This window comes from Castor canadensis, chromosome 7 (assembly GCF_047511655.1).
Source record: "Castor canadensis chromosome 7, mCasCan1.hap1v2, whole genome shotgun sequence".
Lineage (NCBI taxonomy): Eukaryota > Metazoa > Chordata > Mammalia > Rodentia > Castoridae > Castor > Castor canadensis.
Genome location: NC_133392.1, coordinates 147,744,303 through 147,766,941, shown reverse-complemented (window position 1 = coordinate 147,766,941; position 22,639 = coordinate 147,744,303). Strand labels below are relative to the sequence as shown.

The 22,639-nt window shown below is 35.8% G+C and overlaps 1 protein-coding gene across 40 annotated transcripts in view; it reads right to left on the bottom strand.

Moving 5' to 3' along the window:
- Positions 1 to 22,639, bottom strand: part of Eif4g3 (eukaryotic translation initiation factor 4 gamma 3) — a 269,231-nt gene that overhangs the window by 88,506 nt on the left and 158,086 nt on the right. For 39 of the 40 annotated variants that reach the window (XM_074081102.1, XM_074081107.1, XM_074081115.1 and 36 more), the window contains one exon: positions 18,928 to 19,758. In XM_074081102.1, coding sequence (XP_073937203.1) covers positions 18,928 to 19,758 — 831 coding nt within the window. Of the gene's footprint in view, positions 1 to 15,900; positions 18,830 to 18,927; positions 19,759 to 22,639 lie in introns of those variants that run through there. The other variant, XM_074081119.1, reaches the window with a different exon arrangement.

Here is a 22,639-nt window from a genome sequence, read left to right as displayed (position 1 = left end):
GTATTCATGTTGGCATCCTGGTTCACTGAGTCCCACTAGACTCTCCTGTTAAACTCTGTGTAGAGCATTCTGGGGCTTCCCTGATCCCGGCCTTGAAACCTGTCAAAATTCTACCCACAAACAAGTTCCAGAGGACTAAGAACCACATGGTTAAATTTAGGTACAGCAACAGCCCCACTGGTCTGGTACCAATTTTCTGTATTAGTCAGACTTTTCACGAGGTACGCATCAAGGAGGTAAGGGAGCAGGAACAACATGCCTGTACTAGTGGGCTTTCTCCTTCATCCCCTTTGATTCCATCTGGGGCCTCAGCCAATTACATGATTTTTGCCCACATTAAGAGTGGTTCTACCCCTTTAGATATCCTCTCTGGAAATGGCTTACAGGACACCGTAAGTGTGCATTAATAAGCATTTCTTAAATCAATCAACTTAACAATCAAGATTAACCATTATGGTCTAAAATTGTGATTCTGAAAGATATCAGAAATGTTTCAGACTAAGTAGGATGACAATCATTAACTCCTATCATTGGCATAATGTTCCCTTATTTAGATTATTTAACCAATATTTTTCTAATCATAAACAGAAGTTATATGCTCCCCAGCACCAATGAAAAAAGACGTATGACTCAAAGAACTACAAAGCACAGACAGACAACAAATTAAAAAACCTACATTTTAGCTGGGTGCCAGTGGCTTGCACTTGTAATCCTAGCTACTCAGGAGGCAGAGATCAGTTTGAAGCTAGCCTCTGGCAAATAATTCAGGGGATTCCATCTCGAAAAAACCCACCCCAAAAAAAGCAGTGGCAGAATGGCTCAAGCAGTAAGAAAGCATGCCTAGAAAGCATGAGTCTCTGTGTTCAAATCCCAGTACCACCAAATAACAAAAAAACAAGAAACAAAAAGCCCTGCATTTTATTTCTAAATATTATCAACAGCTCTGCCCAAATCCCTCCATAGCCAGTTTGCTAAATTTTGTTAAAGTGCCTAACAGTTCATAATTGGTATTTTGAAATAGGATAACTTGAAAGCAAGCAAGCCATAAGGATACAATTCAAACTTAAAAAGCTGTAACAGGCAGAGAAAGATAGGAGTTAAAGGACATGAGCTTAAAAACTAAGTCATTTTAGTTAAGAGTAAATATGATAGATAAAAAATGTCTTGACTAGTCTATTGAAAGTTCACATTAAGATGAAGTTAAACTGGTTAAAATTTTGCATCTTCTGACAAAGACCAAGTCACAGCACAGATTTCTATGAGCTACTCCTTGTAGCAGAGCCAAGAACATTTCACATGCTAGGCAAGCGTCCTTCTACTGAGCTACATCTCCAACCTTAATGGTTTCAATTTATAGTGGGTTATGTCCTAGTCACTCTTGGCCATGAATCCCATGGTAAGTCAAGCATTCCTTTGATATACATGTAAATCTTTTTAAAAGCCAAAGATTTTTTATCAGCATTTTAACTCAGGAATCTTTAAGAGCCTGGGAGCCACTTCTTTGGAATTTAAACACTAAGGAAGATACGGTGTTGCTTTCCTGTCACCATGACAGTTTCACCAAAATTGCCAGAAGTATTTATAAAAAGCTGCACTGCTAACGTCATTACAGGAAGATAAGATGGTTGTATCTCATAAGAACGCACATGGCCAGGTAGAGCAGTGCATGCCTGTAATTCTAGTATTCAGGCGGAGTCTGAGGCAGGAGGCTGTCTTGTTCAAAGACAAGAGAGTTAGACTGTCTCAAAAAACCAAACAGTAATCTAAAATAAACGAAAAATAAAAAAGAACACATACATAATGGATCATAGCCCTGTAAGGGAAAGATTTCCTTTAGTCTCATTAGTGAATTACTGTGATATTTTTTACAGATTAGTGTTTATTCAAAAATAACTTTCTTGCTTTTCTACATATGTGCAAGGATTTGCAGGCTTGAAAGGAGATTTTAATTTTTTCCTCCAACAATTTGGTAACATGAATAGGATGGCCTGAAAGGGCCGGAATTTAGTAGTCTAGCATAAAGCATGTGGCTACATAAAAGCCAGATAAGAGACCCTTAATTGTAAAATGTCGCCCTTTTATTTTAGCTCTCTATTCTTTTGGGACACCACAGGAACCAATTCCTACGTCTAAGATTTGAGATTAATGTGTACAGTCCAGGGCTATATTTAAGATGAGGTATGAAGATTTATTAAGCATACATACTTCACTATTAGGGAGGATGAGCACAAGTACATTGTCATAGAGGCATACATAAACAGATTAGAATGTTCTAACAATGGAACCTTCAGAGAGAGTTCCCATTCTTAACACCTGGTGTTAACTTGGCCTTCTCTTCCATTTTTCTCCTTTTTCTTTTACTTTTTCTTCTGTTAGATTTCTGAACCTTCTGGTTAGCAGTAAATCACTCTGATTATATCATCTTCATGAGCTCTGTCCCTCTAACTACTTACAGGCTATGGAATCTACTTCTTTCCTTCATTCCCTATTTTTCTTTCAGAAATTCTCATGGGAATCAAGAAAAATGCCATGATTTATTTAGGAAACCGGTGTACTATAAAGAAGAAACACAGGTAAGAAAAGGGTAAGTTATGTAGTGAAGATGTAAATGAACTGGCAAAGAATCATGAGGGTGAATATGTAAGAATGATGGGCACTGAGAAATGCCAATCCCAAGGAACACTAGAAAGTAAATCTACCAGTGTTTGCACACCACCCTTACAGGGATGCTATCTGAAACAGATGTTTCCTTGGTAATTATGCATCCCATTGCATGTTAAAAATTGGCTTTCAGCTCTATGACTGCTTCATAAGAAGTCTGAATAGTATGAGCTAGTCTCTCCATGGCCTAGGCCTAGCACTGACAACAAAAAAGTATAATAAAACAAAAGGCAGTGGGGCTCAGGCCTGTCATTCCAGCTACTAGGGAAGTGGAGATAAAGAGGATCACGGCTAAGGTCAGCCCTGGCATAAAGCGAGATTCTATCTCAAAAATAACCAAAATATAAAGGGCTAGTAGTGTGGTTCAAGTGGTAAAGTGCTTGCCTACCAAATGTGAGGCCCTGAGTTCAAGCTCTAGTACCACAAAAAAGCCAAAAACAACGACAAAAAAAGGCTAATAAAACTATTACGTGAACTTAAGGTTTCAAGACATTAAAGTGATAACAGAATGAAAATACTATATATACTATATGTGGCACTTCCATATACAAGTGATGAGCAAGAACTAAAATGACAATTCATTTATAATAGTGCTTGACACCATTATAAATCTGATAAAAGACATGTATATTATATACTTCAAAATACTAATGAGAATTAAATAGGCATCAAAATATACCATTTGCATGGACCAGAACACTCAATATTGAAAGATATCAGTTCAGTGTACAGACAAAATGAAAACAAAATCAAATTCTAAAAGGCATTTTTTTGTTGTTGAAAAAATATAGAAAAAAAGTATTTCCAAAATTAATGTAGAAAACCAAAGTAGCTAGAATTGCCAAAAGAACTTTGAAAAAGAAGAATAAACTTGGAGAACTTAATACAAAGCCTCACTAATCATGACAATGTGATATTGGTATTAAGTCAGCACAGAAGGATCAAAAAGCATTAGAGAACCCTAAAACAGACACACATAAGTATCCAACACAGATTAGAAAAAGGTATGAAGGAAATTCACCAGCAAAAGGGTAGCTTAAAATTTCTATGCACTGCTGATAGGAATATAAAATTACTTTGGAAAATAATTTGTAATTTCTTAAAAAATTATGTACCTATATACAACCTAGACATTTGACTCACAGTCATTACTCAGAGAAGTGACAGTCCGTTTCTGCCCAAACAAACACGTTTACATCAACTTTATTTGTAACAGCCAAAATATCGAAACGAAAAATAAAAAGTCAATCCAATGAAAGAGTAAAGACTGGTAAATTCATATTCAGCCATTTTGCTTAGAGAATTATTATCATACTGAACATCATGGATAAATTTCTAAGTCAAAGAAATCAAACAAAAAAGAGTTTTTACTTCATTTATATGACAATCTTAAGACTCAATCTACAGTGACAGAAATAGATTGGTGCTTGCATAGGGAAGGGGGAGGTAAGACAGCAGGGAGGGGTTTAAGAACAGGTGTGAGGAAAAGTTATGAGGTAGTAAATATGCCTCTTATCTTGATAGTAAATGGTTTATATAGAAATACACAAATCAAAATTAGGAAAACACTTTAAATATGTATATGCTAACTTTATGTCAATTTCACCTCAAAGGAGTTACAGTGGTTTGGGTGGCTAATTAAAACATAAGCATATTCATACATCTAATTATGCACATATCCAAACCAATAATATTTATTTTGATAGAATACTTAAATATAGACATACTTAATCTTTCTAAAAGGCTTTTAAGTAGCATGTAGCCAGGCACGGACTCAAATCTATAATCCTAGCTACTCAGGAGGCAGAGATTAGAAGGATCCTGGTTCGAAGCCAGCCCAGGCAAATAGTTCGCAAGACCCTATCTCAAAAAAAAAACCCATTACGAAAAAGGGCCTGGTGGAGTGATTCAAGGTGTGGGCCCTGAGTTCAAACCCCAGTACTGCAAAAAAAATAATAAAGTAGCATGTATATTATATTTCCATTTATGAAAAGAAAGATATATCTACACATCCAAGCAGTTGAATTCCATGGGCTTTTTGTCTACGCCCTTCTCATTTTGTTGCTTTTTACATTTAAATTATCTTGACTTAAATGACAAGTTATCAATGGGAACAAATATAATGGTAATGTCCAAACTTCCAAAATAACCAATTCTCTTTGTTTAAGGTGAACTTTGCCTAAGCAGGTTAAAAATCTTAAGTATGTTACCTTAATATATCCTTAATGATTTTACAAAAAAATCACAACCAAATATACAAGTTTATTTTAAATGCAAACCTGAGGTCATGCTATGTAAGTTGTTCTATAAAATGCCTTATTTTCACTTAATTTGTTAACAAAGTCCTCCTGGTTATTAAATGGTACGTATGCACCATTCCTTCTGAAAGACCTTGTATTTTTTGCTGCTTGTCCTTATTTAATGTTACTTTGATTCCTGAGATGAGTCAAAAAACTAAACATAAGCCCACATTCTCTTTCTCTCCCATCTGTGTTTATTTGAATAGTTGATAATTTATTTTGCATCCTTTGAGAAATACATGAGTCTCAGATTTCCTTCATTCTCACAGGTACTGGAGATTGTATTTGCTAAAGGAATGACTAAAAAATGGCATTTTCCACATTCATTACCTATTTTCATCACCCAATAGTTATTTCTGTTTTTAATCCTTATGACATGTTAACTTATTTCCTTTTCTTTTCCATCTGCTGGTATTCTTTATAGGTAAGTAAACGTATCACTGTCTTCTGATGTCTTTTTTGCCAAATTTTAAAACATTGTTATGATTTTATAAAGAGTTTTCTCTAATAAATATGTACTATCATTGAAAAAACACACAAATAGAATGAATATGTAAGAAATGTATATTTTAATTATTTGAAATTAAGACAAGGAAAAGTTTTTTTTGTTTTTTTTTTTTTAAACTTGTATCATAAAGCAAATTAAGGGGAAAACAAAGACACAGAATCTTAAAAGCCTTTCTTTCAGGAATGGGTGTGGTACACGCTTGTAATTCCAGCACTTGAAAGACTGAGGTAGGAAAACTGAGAGTTCCAGACCAGCCTGGGCTATATACCCTGTGTCAAAACAAGAACAACAAAAGCCTACTATCCATTCAGTATTTATGCCCAGCAGGTAAGTTGCTATGTAAATCTAGTTATGAATTTTGGGAATTACAAAGGAAGAATATTCAAAAAAAAAAAAAACAACCTCCCTTGGAGAAGACAATGAGAATGTTCTTAGTATTGTCATCACTTGGGCTATCCTAGCAACCTTAAACTCAGAAGGTTATTGTGCACTATGATGGATTCAATTAGCCCTGTGGAGATAAATTTCATTTTACTGAACAAATAAAATTGACAAATAGGGCATTTAGCTGATAAAATTTTCAGAAACTGTATAAAATTTCAGTAAGGTAATGAAACATTTTTAAACCCAATAAAATGATTTACTTAATATGGGCCTTTTTATTTAAAACAGCACATACCAAGTAGGAAAACTATAAATTTTCAAATACACATGAATAGTAATAAAAAATGCTTCCTAATTTTTGTGAAAAAAATAGTAGAATATATGAGGCATGTCCTTAGGGAGAAAGAAATGTGATTACTATTCTCAAGAACAAGAAATATGGACATCTATCTTTCTTGAATTAATTTATATTGTAGTAAGAATTGATACTTGCAATTCAGAGAAACAGGCTTAAAATTCTGGTAATTTATATTGTAGACTCTGTTAAGCAGAATTATATTTTGAATATACTTTATTGTATTCTCACCAAAACTTGGGTGGAGATCATGGATTTTTTTTCCCTTAGTAACTTCAAAGACCCTGATCTGCAACTAAAGACTCAACGACAGAACAAGTGTTTATAGAGTTCTTAGACCTTTACTATTTTAAAGCAACTCTCTTTGGTTATTTCCCTGGGAACACTGCTTTAGAATTGGTAGTAACACAAGATTCCACATAGTGAATCTATAGAAAATATTTCTTGTTAACAATAGTCTAACTCTGTGTTGTTCCTTTAAACATACAGCTATCATCTCATGCAACATGTGTTTGCAAATGTTTCTGTGTAATTCATATGCACAAACTTGAAAATGCCAAGAATGTACTGGTATCTATAATGTATAGGAGTAACATTAATCTACACGAAAACCTAAATGTATCAGATTTATAGAGAAAACAATCCAATTTCTCCATTAATCAAGCACCTCTTTTGTAAAAAGAACAATGTTACATTGTTTTGCAAATTAAAATCCAAAGGCCAAGAAAAGCTAAGGTAATCACTCTATCTATGTAAGGCCAGACAAAGAGAATATAGACTAGCACAATAGAAACTCTATAGAAGCTGACCTCAGACCTTGCCCAGGCCCAAAGAGCCACTTGGGCTCCAAACAATAATTCTTTGATCATGGATGTTGCCACAAAATTGTCATATCCACATCACAGTATGGACTGAATACCAGCCCTTAAATTAGACTCGGTTGTGAGCAGGTGCTTCCATTGTCATATATATGCTTAGCTGGAAGCGCACTACTAGATCCAAGTATTTGTCATCATAGTCCAGTCTGTGGTATTACCCGGGTAGAAGATAATGCTTTCTCATGTGTATAATCTGAAGGCCCCGGGTCTGCTAGATGCTTAGGCTCTACTCAGAATGGGCTGGACAATAAAATGAAATGTGTAACAGCTCCTGCTCCTCTCATCACATGTCAGCAGGTCGTAATTAGCTGGACCTTTTCGTACTCCCTTCCCAGCCCCTGAGCATGCACTTCCATGACCACACTTCTACCTTTATTTTCTAGATTTCATTATTTGTTCTCAAAATCGATGGTGCTTCCCTCTTTTCAGGTGACAGAATTTGCTATTCTCAAAAGTAGCAAAGGATGACAATTTGATAGCAAATTCAATTGAGTTATTCAGCATTATGTTCAAATTATTTGTAGCAAACTCAATCCTTAAATCTCTCAGCCCACATTCCTATTAAGTCACCAAGTTCTGCTTAATGTTAATTAAGTTTCTGCTTAATGTTGGATAAATTTCTCTTTCAGAATCTCAAGACTTCTATCCTGTTTCAAATAACAATTTCAGGTGACTGAACTATTATTTTTTTATAATGTCTCAAATAGTTATTAAAGTGCCTCTTTAAAATACAAAGATTTTAAAATGAATTCACATACATGAGAATGAAACCACTAGCTTCAAAATCTACCTCTTTAAGACACTTGGAAAAATTTAAAAATTTAGCTTCTAACTTTTAGTCAAAATCAGATCCGTTTCATGTTCTATAGAGCTAAAACTGTTAGACAATTTAATGTGTCCTGCTAACTCTATATAGTTAAAGACTTGGAGACGAATTAACAATGTTATTTGAATTTGAGTTTGAGCCCTTTGAGAATATGTATTGTATCTTACTAGCCTCCTCTCTATACCCTACATCAAACATAAGGCTTAACCTGTATTAGATGCTTACTGCAAATCAGTTAATTAATAAGTGACCAGCAATCAAACTTAAATCTATAGGTAACAATACTGGTTAACTATCTTTGTGTTAGGCAGGTGCTATTACATTATTCCTGTATTTCAGTGATGTGGAAACATTACTACAAAAGGTTAACTGCACCATCCCAGATTAAAGGTTGGAGCTAGAATTAAAACATATCTGTAATATGTGTTTAAAACCCTTTTCGTGGGCTGGGGGTGTGGCACAGTTGGCAGAGCATCTGGCTAGCAAGTGTGAGGCCCTGAGTTCCAATCCCAGTACCAAAAAAAAAAAGATAATAAAAAATTACAACACCAAAACATTGGTCTTTACAACACAATACCCTCTTGTCAACTCTACCTTGTTCTTGTACTTTCTTCTCGAATTCTAGCTTCATTTTTTATATTGCTTATCCTATCTTTTGTTCCTGTAGCAACAGGACTGTGAAGTTTAGCAAGGAAGAATAGCATTTAGAATGATGTTTGTCTATTACCTTTGCTACATAGTATGTCGAGTCATTAGAAAACTAAAATGATAAGTAAAAAGTAAAATGACTCTAAGTAGAAGGTTTGGTTCTAAAAACCTCAGCAGAGAACAGCCCATTATGCAATTCTGTCATCAGTGAGAACAAAGATGACTGTAATGAGACCATTACTGTATTTTCTAGGCCTCTCAGGGGAACTGCAGTTTGAAGCCAGACCCAGGCAAATAGTGCTTGAGACCCTGTCTTGGGAAAAAAAAAACCATGACAAAAAAGGGCTCGTGCAGTATCTCAAGGTTCAGACTCCAACACCACAAAAAAAAGAAAAAAGGTTCTCCTGCCTCAGTCCCTCAGTCAATAGACTTTTGTGCCATTTTACCACTGTCAAAATAGAGTACAATTAAACTAAAAGTTTACCAAGCACAAATATAGAAATGCCAATGACTACAGCACAAATTTATAATTTAATTAGAAGAGACTATAACATAAGTAGTTACCTTTCCATCTACTCAAATGCTTTCATCTCTGAATAAAAGGCTACTGCTTATTACCCTGAATATGTAAACATGTATGAGGGGAAAATATTCCTACATGCTCATCAGAGAGCCCACACTTCCAGTGGCTTCCATGAACCTTAATTGAAGGAAAACACCACAAGCAATAAAACTCACCCTAGCAATAGTAACAATTTCCTCTCTTTTCACCTTACCTGTCCCAATATTTACACATTGGTCTCAATATAAAATTAAGTCCCTCGGGAGACTTTACTTCAGTCATTTCTATAGTCCAGACATCAGAAGAAGGTGTGTCACATAACAAGTATAAATTATTATTGCCCAAATAAATGAAATTGATTTATCAATCAATTTAATTCAAAATTTTCTAAATAAAAATAGTTGAGTATGGATTTATCACATTTTTATCTTGGCACATCATAGCAAACAATCTTTAGGCCATCCATATTTCTTGGTTTTCCATGACAGTTCCCAATTTGAATTCTCTTCCCTAATGTGTCCTAAAATAAGGATCAGAATATGCAATCAAAAAAATATTCTTAGCTATTACTCATTTAAAAATAAATATCAGACTGGTAGAGTGACTCAAGCGGTTAAGAGTGCCTGTCTAGTAAGTGTGAGGCCCTGAGTTCAAACTCCAGTACTGCAAATAAATAAATATCAGCACTAGGTATACAGATCAGTGGTACAGCCCATGCTTAGTACGCACAGGGATCCAAGTCCAATCCCCAGCACCTAAATAAGTAAATATTAATATACAATTTTCAAGAAGTCATCAAATATATCATTAAAATCTGAAGAAAATATTAGCATCTACTTATTCCAAATTTATTTATTTTTCAAACTGTTTTGTTTTATTAGCATATTATTGTTGTACTGGGGGCAAACTGTGACAAGTACAAAAGTGTTGACAATACATCTTATATTCATGCCCTGCATCTTTTTCCTTTATTATACCAACTTTAGGTGCACAAATGCTTTCTGAATGCTACTAAATTGAAAATCCAACTGAACCAAAATTTTCTACACTCAACTTTTATAAAAAATTGACCTGAAACAATACTATCAAAAATAGATGAAATACAAATTTTTGAGGAATACTTACATTCTTCCTATTTATGTAACTCAAGAATAACTAATGTAATAATGAATATGGCACTGCAGGTATTGAGGAAAATTAGGAATCATTCAAAACAAAATAGAAGTTTTGATATTTACAATACATAGTTTTACATACTGACCACATATATATTGATTTAAATATTTAAATATCACTATATTGCTGGGTGCCAGTGGCTCATGTCTATAATCCTAGCTACTTGGGAAGCTAGAATGGGAGGACTTTGGTATGAGACCAATTCAGGCAAACAGTTCATGAGACCCCCCATCTCCAAAACAATTAGAGCAAAATGGAGTGGAGGTGTGGCTCAAGCATTAGAGGGACTGCTTTGCAACTGTGAAGCCCTGAGTTCAAACCCAATCCCCACCAACCCCCCCCCATCACTATAATGGCAAGATATACTGATTTAAATTTCAAGCAACATACAAGTTCTGTTTGAATGTTATGTTTAAAATAATGATTAAAATGTGACAGTGTTGTTCATGACAACTATTAATGATGCTATCATATTACAAAAACTATACTCATTTGTATATAATATTGAGTATCTCACTAAGGTGTCATGGAGATTCCTTCATGGATTCTAGAATCAGTAGAAACCTCAGGAGAAACACAGATGGCAGAGTTTGTGCTTTTTGCTGTCCTTCATTAGTTACATGAATACATCTGGTTTTTGAACTCCTGTCATAATCCACCTTTTGTCTAGCTATTAATTCATTTAATCACTACAGTTATCTGTAATATAAAAAGAAGTCTTACTTTGGCAAGAATTATTTTAAATGGTTTTAAATTTTGATTTAAGTTTAAAATTTATTTATAAGACATGTAGTATGAAAGGCAACATAGAGATGTGGTATGAGCATGAGCTGTGGCATTAAATCTGAATTCTGGCCCTGCCAAGTTTCATCTCTGTGCCACAGTCTTGTCTCCTATCAAATAAGGGTAACTAGGTTTGTAAGGGTTAAAGAAGTCAATACCACAGTGCTTGCTAATCAAGGACAGTTACTAAAAATAATTCTTCTTTTCTATCAGGGTGCTTATTTTAAACACGTGATTTGTTATGGATAGATATTCTAAAAAATAAGATAAAACCTTGGGTGTGGTGGTGCTGCCTGTAATCCCAGCACCTGGGAAGTAGAGACAGGAGGATTCTGAGTTGAGGCCAGCCTGGGCTATGTAGTGAGACCCTGTCCAAGAAACACAACAAGCTAGCTGATTCCTATTACCAAACATTAAAGGAACACGGGTGTTGGTGTCTCATGCTTGTGATCCTAGCTACTTGGGAGGATCGCTTCCAGGCAAGCTCATGCAAAATGTTTGCAAGTTCCCATCTCAACCAACAGCTTAGTGCAGTGGCATGTACCTGTCATCCAGTTATGATGGGACGCAAAACAGAGGATCACAGTCTAGGCTGGAGCAGGTTCTTTAATATGAACTAAGTTGAGAAGACAGTCTCAAGGCAATAATGTAGGAATCAATACTTATCAAAAGGGTATGGGATATTGACAGAAAAAGTTAATAATAGAACTATGGAAATACAATGACTGAGGGCCCTGAAAGCTAACCTGAGAGCATGCACTTTGTATTCTGGAAACAACTGCTTCTATAAGCTTTGTCACATACATGCCATCTGGAAGGACTATTTTCTCTGGTACTTTCTGGGAAATGTGCACTGAAAATATTTCTTTTGGTGGGACTGGGGTTTGAACTCAGGGTTTCACACTTGCAAAGCAGGTGCTCCACCACTTGAGCCACACCTCCAGTTCATTTTTCTCTGGTTATTTTGGAGATGGAGTCTTGTGAACCATTTGCATGGGCTGGCCTCAAACCATAAATCTCCAGATCTCAGCCTCCCAAGTGGCTAAGATTACACATGTAAGCCACTGGCACCCAGTGTGAAAATGGTTTTTAACAGAAATCTGAAAGGAAGTTAGCTTAGACAAGAGAGTGTGTGAACAAATGGAAAGATAAAGCCAAAAAGGTGTGGGGCAGGAGTGATAGAAGGACATGGCTCAACCAAGGTGAAAACAGACAAGGATCAAGTGATGCACAAAGCACCAGCCTGCTTTCAGGGATACTCTAGGTGATATACTCAGTATCAACCTGGGCATACCCTCTCAAACTCAGGTAAGACGTAACTAGTAAAATGTGATGAAGTTAAAATACAGTTTAATCATAAAATGTATCCAAATAGGACAGGAATCCTGTTTTGGCCATACCTCAGTGTTGTTACGTCTCTAGTACTGTCAATTATTATGTTATTGTTGAAGTCTACTTCCTGAATTTCCCTAGCTAGAGCTTACATAGATGCTGGTGGTACACCCACAACACATTCTTAGTTTTGTTTTGTTTTGTTTTTTATAAATGTAACAGCTTTACAGAACTATGTCATGTGCCATAAAATTCACCTTCTACAACTATATCCACAGAGCAGTGTAACCATCACTATTATCTAACTTTGGTACATTTTCATCATCTCAAAAAGAAAATCCTTACCATTATTAGAACTCTTGGTCCATTCCCCTCTCTCCCCAACCCCTAACAACCACTAATCTACTTTCTGTCTCTATGAATTTGCCAATACTGGACATTTCATATAAGTGAAAGCATATAAGTGGTCTTTTGTGACTTTTCCACTTTGTACATTTTCAGGGTTTGCCCATCTTGTAGCATGTACCATACTTCATTTCTTTTCATGGCTGAATATCATTAACTTTTTTTTTTTGGTATTGGGATTTGAACTCAGGGCCTACACCTTTAGCCACTCCACTAGCCCTTTTTTGTCTGTAACAGTTGTTTTCAAGATACGGTCTCGAAAACTACTTGCCAGGCTGACTTGGAATTGAGATCCTCCTGATCTCTGCCTAAGGAATAGCTAGGATTACAGGTGTAAGCCACTGGTGCCTGGCTCATTTACTGTTCTCAGCAGACATTCTACACCCTTCCCAATCATGGCGGGCCACCTTAAGAAGTGATTATTACGAAGATTAAGTGATACAATGTATTATGTTAGTAAAACTTTTAATGAGAGGTTTACACATAGCTTTAGGACTATCCTAAGGAATTCTCTACCATCATGCTCCAATTAAGAATTTTTCAGAGGGTATTAACTTCTTGAGCATCATTTATTTGGAAGATAAATTCTGCAGGGCAGAGATCAAAATACCCATTTGTTCTTTATAATACTAGTATAGTTCAAAGGAAACACTTGGACACTTAATATGAGCTAAAAATAGGCATTAAAATTATTTAACATTTGTAGAATGCTTAACATAGATCCTGTTTTATCTTCACTATAACTTTATGAGATAAATATTATCTTCATTTTTTCTGGATGAGAAAAGAGATTTAGAGATTAAGAAAGTAGCTATGAACATAGAAATAGAGAAAGGTGAAAGGTTCTGGTCATGTCACTAAACCTTACCGCTCATGTTTAGAGTAATCATACACGTGAAAAGTTGCACTCAATCCTCTGGACATACAGTCAGAAATTTGCAGCTGTAACTTAATGGGGCTATTTAAATGACTTCCAGGCTATTAGAACACTGATGGATTTCTGTAGATGACCCTGGAACGTGAAGGGACTTGGATGTCAGAAGACCTTAATGTAAAACTTGAAAAGCTTTGAGTTTATCTTAGAGGTGAGTGCCTTCCACAACTAACCAGTACCTTGAAGGGCTTTAAGCAGAGATGTGACTGACATGGCCAGAATTGTATGTATGTACTTATGTGCATATGTACTATTTTGCTGGGAATCAAACTCACAGCTTCATGCATAGTAGACAAATGCTCTACCATTGAGCTACACTCCCATCCCCCAGACTGTACTTTTTATTTTTTGGTGGTACTGGGGTTTGAACTCAGGGCCTCACTCTTTCGAAGCAGGCGCTCTACCACTTCATCCACCCCACCAGCCTCGTTTTGTGTTGGATATTTTCAAGACAGGGTCTATCAACTATCAGCTGATTTCAAACCAAAATCCTCCTGATTTCTGCCTCCTGAGTAGCTAGGATTACAGGAGTGAGCCACCACTGCCTGGCTCCAGACTTCATTTTAAAAAATGATTCTGGCTGTTTGGTGAAGAAATATTTGAAGGAGTGCAAAACTGGAAGGGGGAAAGAGAGGCATCCATGCAGAAGTATAGGTAGAAGGAAACAGGAGTGGACATAGCCAATGAATATATCAAAATCAGGGAGCCACAGTAAAAAAGCAAAAGAAGACTCAGGGAGAAGCCCATCAACTCTGATACATGATCTAATTAAGCCAGTGACACAAACTGAGAAAAGGAGGACAGATTTAGGGGAACAGGTGATTTAGTATTGGGTATGTTGAATTTGACACGCTTTTTAAATTTCCAAGTAGAGATATTTGGAAGACAATTAGAAACTAAGATGAAGTTTAGTGGGATGTGGTAGCTCATACTTATAATTCCAGCATTAGGAGGTAGAGGCAGGAAGAACATGAGTTCGAAGTCAACCTGCACTATATGATAAGACCTTATCTAAGAAAAATAAACACACACACACACCAGGATTGAAGTTTAGAGGAGATGTTAGGATAGCGATAAAATTTTTTAAATTTGGAGGTCACGAAAACATCCTGGACAAAGCCAACTACCCAGTCATACAGTAGACGAACTCACCCATAAAAAATATATAGAATAACAGTAAAACATGACCCAAATGTAAGTGAATCGGGGGAGGGATGACAGAACTGTGTAATTACATGACTTTATAGGTTTATCAAAACTCACAGAAAGGAATGCTAACAAGGGTGAATTTACTACATATAAATTACGCTCAATGACCCTAACTAAAAAAGGAGAGGGCAACAATTGTTTAAATCACAAAAATTATGTTTAAGATGCACAAGAAAAGACCTGTCAACAAGCAAGATGACTTCTACTATGAATGCAATTAAAAATTACTAAGTACACTTAATGTAAAAATAGAAAATGGAGAAAAATATCTATCAAAGGAAAAATGTACACTGGAGGTATTTTTCTGCATTAGTAGGGAAAAGTAGCTTTCAAGGCATTGGAAACAGTTGCTAAGGATGCTATGTGCACATTGAAGATGGATATTGGGAGAAAGGGGAAGCTTAGTGAGACCTAGGTTTTCTCAAGTGAAAAAACAGGTAAAATGACCACCCAAGACCAAAATAAACCAGACTACAACAAAAGGAAAGATGTTTTGTTTCAGCTAGGTGGAGAGGGGACTGCTGTCACCCAGAAAACTCAATATACCTATCATGGGGAATGCTCTTACATTCTGGTGCATAAATTTAGGCTGTGGATGTCAACCCCAGATTTAGTTCCAGCTAATGTTTTCCCCAAGACATGAGGCAGATAAAGAGAAGGACTTCCCTCAATCTACAACCAGGAATGTTACCTGAAGATGAGTTCATAAAACAAATTGATAATGTATGCAGAGAAACAATGCACTATGAAGAGGGGCCAAAACAGACAATCGAAAAATTAGAAACCTCCCTCTGACAAAACAATTTGTAATAATGGTATTATATCAGATAGAGGAACCTTTTTAAAAGATAACTATTATTTTAAAAAGTGGAAAAGTTTATGTTATATAGTGTATTCATCACATACATTCCTGAAATTCAGCAAAATGAATACCTGGGTGATAATGCGGATATATCCCTCTTTTCTTCCCCAACAAATATATAGAAGCCAAAATAAAAAGTCCGAAGACCTCAAGAAATCACACAATTAACATAGAGTTTTGAGCACTGAGCTCTTGAAGTGGCCAAAAGGAATAAGTAGTCAAAACTTTGGGCAGTCTCTGAGGCTTGTCAGAGCACACTGAAGATAACATGTACAATTCCATTTCACAGAGGGTTGTTCTTCAACCCCCTAAGTATCTCCAATTGCTTCATGGAAACACCACATAGAACAGCTGCAAAAAAATGTTTCTCAGCAGAAGAGAAAGGACTATATCCATTATGTCCATTTTACTGTTTGTATCTCTATACTATATATTGTGTTCATGTCCTGTTTAAGTGACAGCTCTCTGTAAAAAACAAATGGTTCCTGAAGCCATATTGAAGGACCACATCTTCAGGAACAGAAAGTAAGAATTATTCTCAAAATCAACACCAAATACTCTGTCCAGAAGCTGGGCATGGTGGTACCTGCCTATAGCCCATGCAACTCAGGAGGCTGAAGAAGGAGGACTGCTTGAGTCCAAGAGTTTGAAGCAAGCAAGGGAAACATAGCAAGGCCACGTCTCAAAAACAAACACCCAAATTGTTATAATTTGTTAATTTCTCAAAGTAAACAAGATATAATATGTAATTGCAAATAAGATGGCAGTCACTGAACATAGGATTAATTCAGGTGGATATATTTAAAGAGTGAAGGTAGTTTTAACTCTTGTTGGTAACTTCTATAGCAAAAACATTAAAAATTCTGCAGAGAAATGCAAGAGTCAGATAGGCTTTTGTGTTTTTATAATTTAAAAAATACTAAACTGCATACATTTTTTTTGCTGCTGTTTTTTGCGGTACTGGGGCTTGAACTCAGGGCCTACACCTTGAGCCACTCCACTAGCCCTATTTTTGTGAAAGGTTTTTCAAGATAGGGTCTCACGAACTATTTGCCTGGGCTGGCTTTGAATCATGATCTTCCTGATCTCTGCCTTTTGAGTAGCAAGGATTATAGGCATAAGCCACCAGCACCTGGCCATAAACTGCTTACATTCTTGAGGTTCATTTACTATTGGTTCTGAAGAATGTAAGATGTTAAGGCAAATAATACAAATACTAGTCCATTTTCACACATTTATAGGTTAAAAAAAAACATGGTACTAGAACAACATCAAGACAAGTTACTTCCCAGAATTACAAACTACCTCATTCCCAGGCAAGGAGAAAATGCTTTCCTTTCCTTTGACTAAGGTGCTGGTGACTTACGTTACTAATTCCAAGAATACTGACATTTCAAACAAATGTGTCATGGTATGAAGACTACTTAACCCAAAATCATTTGTGTCCATCTAACCCTGGGCACTATCTTGCCTATCAGGCCACCAAAGAGACAAACTGCTTAAAAGGAAAAGGAATGTCAGAGATTGGCAGAAATATAATTTGGTGCAGGATATTCCTTGACCAATGCTTCAGATATGATGTAGGGTCTATATCTTTTATTTGTATTCTCTATGATTATTTGGTTTTTCATTCTGTCATTTATTTTTATGTTTTTAAAATATTTGTCTTCATCAGCTTCTCTAATTTTTGAAACTATCACATCACTAGATACTGAGTAGTTTACAAGTGGGTAACTGAAAGGAAACAATGAAAGGTCAAATTAGTGTTTTCCAACACAATGCTCTCTTTGGAGAGCATTCACCTGTAGTCATCCAAAATTAAGGTATTTTTTTCCAAGAGTGACTGACATATAAGCCCCAGATCATTTTTCTTCACTAGGAAAGAGGCTCCCTAAAACAGCAATGGGCACTATAAATACTGAGGAATATAGAGGCCAGTCTGGTGAGGAAACAGGTGACTTACAAAGATTTATGATACATTTCTCCATCCCAACTGCTCTGCATCATTTGCTTTGCCACTCTATTTCATTATACTGAAGTAGATTTTGAACATTTCCAAGGGACCAGACACTCCCCCTGGACACTGATAAGGAAACTACCTCAAGAACTGAGCTGGGTAGGAAAGCTCTATCTTGAAAGTAGGGATCAGGTTTTTGGTTTGTCAAGTTTCCCACCTATGGCATATATAGTAATAAACACTTTGGATGATGATGACCAGAACTGGTGCATATCTAAGATGAATCATGGGGAGTGCATTCATTTGTTGATGTGCCCCCATTTGTAAAAGCAAATTAGCCTGCCATGTACACAGCAAATTCCACAGCACAGGGCAATGTTGCAGAAGATGGACTGTGCTGACTTATAAGATGTAAGATTCCAATATTGGGAGGTAACTGACTAGAATTAACTGATAACCTCAGATAACTTTTGCTTAGTATTACTGTGAATTAAAATTTGATACAAATGAAAACTCAATACTCAGGTTCTAAGTTTTTAGGTGATGCTACATTAAAACCAAATAAGAACTTCTAAAAGAAAAAGAAGGAAAATATTAAACTTATCTGCAATTTAATCAAGGAGGGCACTTTTGTATTTTAAAAGGAGTTATAAACCTTTGACATTCTGATCGCTATTTTCCTAAATCTTACACTAAAAAAAAGAGGTCTTACATATAGTTGTTCCTTTAAGTTACAGACTGAATGATGGGGTGTTAAAATTCTGAGAAGACATAAAAAGGAAATACAGACCATGCTGGATTTGACACCGGCACCAAAGCAACAAAAAAGCAACTGGAGAAATGATTTATATGAATGAAGTATAAACAAACAAACAAACAAAAAAAACCAACCCAACATGTAGAGACATATACCTTGGAGGCATTTAGTGTATTTTGAAATTCTCATTTGCATATTTAGACAATGGAGTTACTCTTTTGCAGGCTGTACTAAAACACAAACACACCACTGAAGAAATCAGACTAGGAATTTCAGCATTCATTGGATGGTTCTGGAAGTCAAGGAAAGTAGCCAATTAAAAAATAACTCAAACACTGCCTCATCTTCATGTTCAGCAAGCATAAGATTATGAATGGCAGAATAGCTTACCTGAGACAGGGCTCTTTCTTGAATTTAAGTTCTGAGAATCCATAATTTCCTCTGTTTGCCCATCTGCTTCTACCTCTATTTTGTTTTGAATCTCTTTTTCTTCTTCACTAAGGCAAGTTCTTATGCTCTCTTCCTCTTCTAAGACTCTCTGGACTGCAGTGGGAGCACTAACAGTAGTAGCAGCAGCAGGAACGATGACTGGAGTGGGAGACGGAGAAGCTGGAGGAGATGGAGGAGCTGGAGAAAAAGAAGGAACCATGGGAGGGGTGATGGGAGCAGTGATACACTCCACTTTCATTTCTTCTGGGGGATTTTCCAAAATCTCCAACTCAAGAGTCAAGGGCAACACTTCCTGTTTCACCATTTCCACAATGCTCTCCGTGGCTGGTAATCTTTCACTAAGTCCATTCATTTCATTAATTAAGTTAGTGCTAGAAATCAGTGGAATATCATTAGTTGCTATGCTACAGGGTTTCTTGCATATGCCATCGCCAGTTTCATCTGTTGATGAAGGGTCTGATGCTGCTGTGCAAGATGTGGGGCTTGGTATAGGAATTGTATCTTCTTTTGAGGAAGAGAGTTCACATCTGTCATCTACAGAAGTACTGAATATCAGCTGGCTACTAAGAGCAGCAGAGGTGGGGGAAACAAGTGAACTTCGACCAACTGGAGGAACAGTGGTAGGTGATGGAGGCTGAGTAATCTCTGGTGTGGACTCTATTGTAGCAGTCTCAGGTGTCTGGCCTGTTTGTTCTTTCTTCTCGCCACTAAGGACTAGCCTAAGGACTGGGGTGGGAGACTTTAACACTGGATCTGGTTTGGGTTTCTCTTCTGAGGAAGAAAAAAATAAAGAGATTTAAGAATAATTCTTGAAACAAAGATTATATTATATTGCTTTAGGACAATTTTTTTAAATTTCTTACCCTAAATCATGGGCAGCAGAATAGACACCAAAATACTCAGACTTATTCTGGTACTCCAAAAACACTGTTATATTTATTTCCCTTTGAATTTATGCTCACTATTATTTGGTGTCCAATACATATAAATTTTATCTTGGAGAGAAGGAATCCTTTAATCAAATGATAAAGATAAGAGTACCATGAAAAAGCTCATCAAAATCATTTATTTTTGTTTTGTTTTGTTTTTCATAGACAAGGTCTCACTACCATGCTGTCCTCAAACTCCCAATTCTCCTACTTCATCCTCCTGAGTGCTAGAACTACAGGCACCTGCCACCACACCCAGCTATGATAAACTGATCTTAAAGGTAAGGGACTTTCATCTCTACCATACCTTGTTCCTTGTGCAGTATTTTTCTACCAAGGATACTCTAAAGTGACAGAATACGACAAGAATAACTGGAAATTAAATTGTTATAAGGAGACTAATATTTCTTATTAACCTATGCATTTCTGAATTTGGGAAAATTTTTATTTAAAAACTATATGACTTATTTTTTTAAAAACACTTTCAAAGAAAAACCACCATATTATCAATGAAATTTATTATCTGTCAAATTAAGTACCTGAACATAAAGTACTTCAAAAATTAATTTCATTTCTCACAAGAGATTAAAACCAAAAATAAAGGTATAAAAATGAAAACTTATCTGGTATCTTCACAAATAAAATCATTCTTCCAGGAGAAACCAAAGTTAATGCTCAAATAAACAAATCCAACAACAACAACAACAAAAAAAACACTAAACAGTATGTGGGAAATATTTCTAATAATATGCACAATGTACATCAATTGTTAGAAAGAATGAGATCAAGCAAAAAAGAGAGGAGTTGTAGCCCTAAGGGTACCAGAAAAGTTAATGGAATGCTAAGAGTAAATTCCATTGTTTCAAAATTCCAGGAAAACTGACATGTGATTCATTCTGAGCAGATGAAAGGACAGGAGATTTAGAAAAGGTTCTAGCATGTGCTTTCTGAGCACATTAACAGGCTCCACTGGAGAAATAGATCCTTATGAATATTTACAAAACACCAAAAAGCAACAAAAACATTCAAGCACTGCTAGAAAACATTCTACACTGAAAGAGACTGCCTCCTTGAGAATTATGTATATAATCAGTGAAAGTGACTCTTCACAATAAATAATATGCTTAAGTCTATAAAAGAGAATATGCTGCTAATCAGATAAAAAGATGATAAATATTTCTGTTAAGCTATTAACCACTTATTCACTGTTACCACACTGACTAGCCTAAGAATTCACATTAACTGAAGGGCACAGAAATTAAGGCTCCTAAAATAGACTTTGTCTACCTATTGTACTTGTAAAATAAAATTTGTAGGCTCTCATTGCCAAATCTCTCAGACTAAGTTGCAGAACAAAAGACAAAATATATCAGAAGAATATTTCTTCATTTTCTATATATGTGTGTATATATATGTATATACACACACAAACACACACACAAAATAATACATGTATGTTCCATGTGTACCATGTTCATATAATAAATGTTTTTAAAATGTCTCTGATAAAAAACAATTTCCAACTTCCTGGAATAACTGCCAAATGGGTCAACCATATTCATGATGCCAATGGGAAAGTATACCAGAGTATCAGCCTTCACGACCACTGACTGAAAACCAGATGCAGAATTCAAGAATATGTCAAATAAGTAATTTTGGAAAACAAAACTCCTGTTAGTCAAAAAAAAAATTTTAAAAAGCACTTCTACAACACATAAAACTTGCATTTATTCTCTTGAAAACACACAGTACTAAGAAAATAGAAAGTTTGAGAGCTCTTCATTCTGAATGGGTTTAAAGCTTTAATACAAGAAAGTATAAAGTACAAAATGGCAGATACACATAAAAAAACTTCATCCCGTTTTGATGTTATTTTAAGAGTTTGGCCATCTTTAAGAATCAACAGGAGTCCCATCTATTTCCCAAGAAAATAATATGTAAGACTGAGGAAAGAGATGTCTAGAATATTAAAGTAACACTATACTGGGGGGATAAACTAGAATGTCTAATAATGACGTATTTACTAAATCACATGAGATGGGTTTAAAAAAGAGGATTAACAAGTTGCTAATAATAAAAGTACATTTTTGTTTGGGTTCAAAAAAAAAAGCAGGGCAAAAACTGTACGTAGAGCTTAAACTCCACTTGGTAACTTAAGGAACTACTTAATACTAATTTATGTGCATTCGTTTATTAGTAATTAAGCAATAGGCAATGAGATAGATATTTTTTCATTCTTCTTATCTATAATATACCCTATATGAATAGGGTATATTTATAATGGTAAAACTATTTCCCACTCCGTTTCTGGGAAGTACTGGGGTTTGAACTAAGGGACACTGGTTAGCAAGCATTCTACCACTTGAGCCATGCCCCCACCCCCTCAGCCCTCTTTTCCTTTATTTTTTTTAATTGGCTCTCACACAATTTGCCCTGGGCTGGTCTCAGAATTCGATCCTCCCACCTATGCCACCCATGTAGCTGGGACTACAGAGATGTACACCACCACACCCAGCTTGTTGAGATGGGAATCTCACTAACTTTATGCTTGATATGGCCTCAAATTTCAATACTCTCAATCTCTGCCTCCAAAGTAGGCTGGGATTCGGGATTTGTACCACCATGTCCAGCCCCTAAAAACTATTCCCTTTTACTCTAATATGGTGGTGGAACCAGTGAAATAGATAAGTGCCTTTTGGTTGTCACAAGCCTTACAACTACTG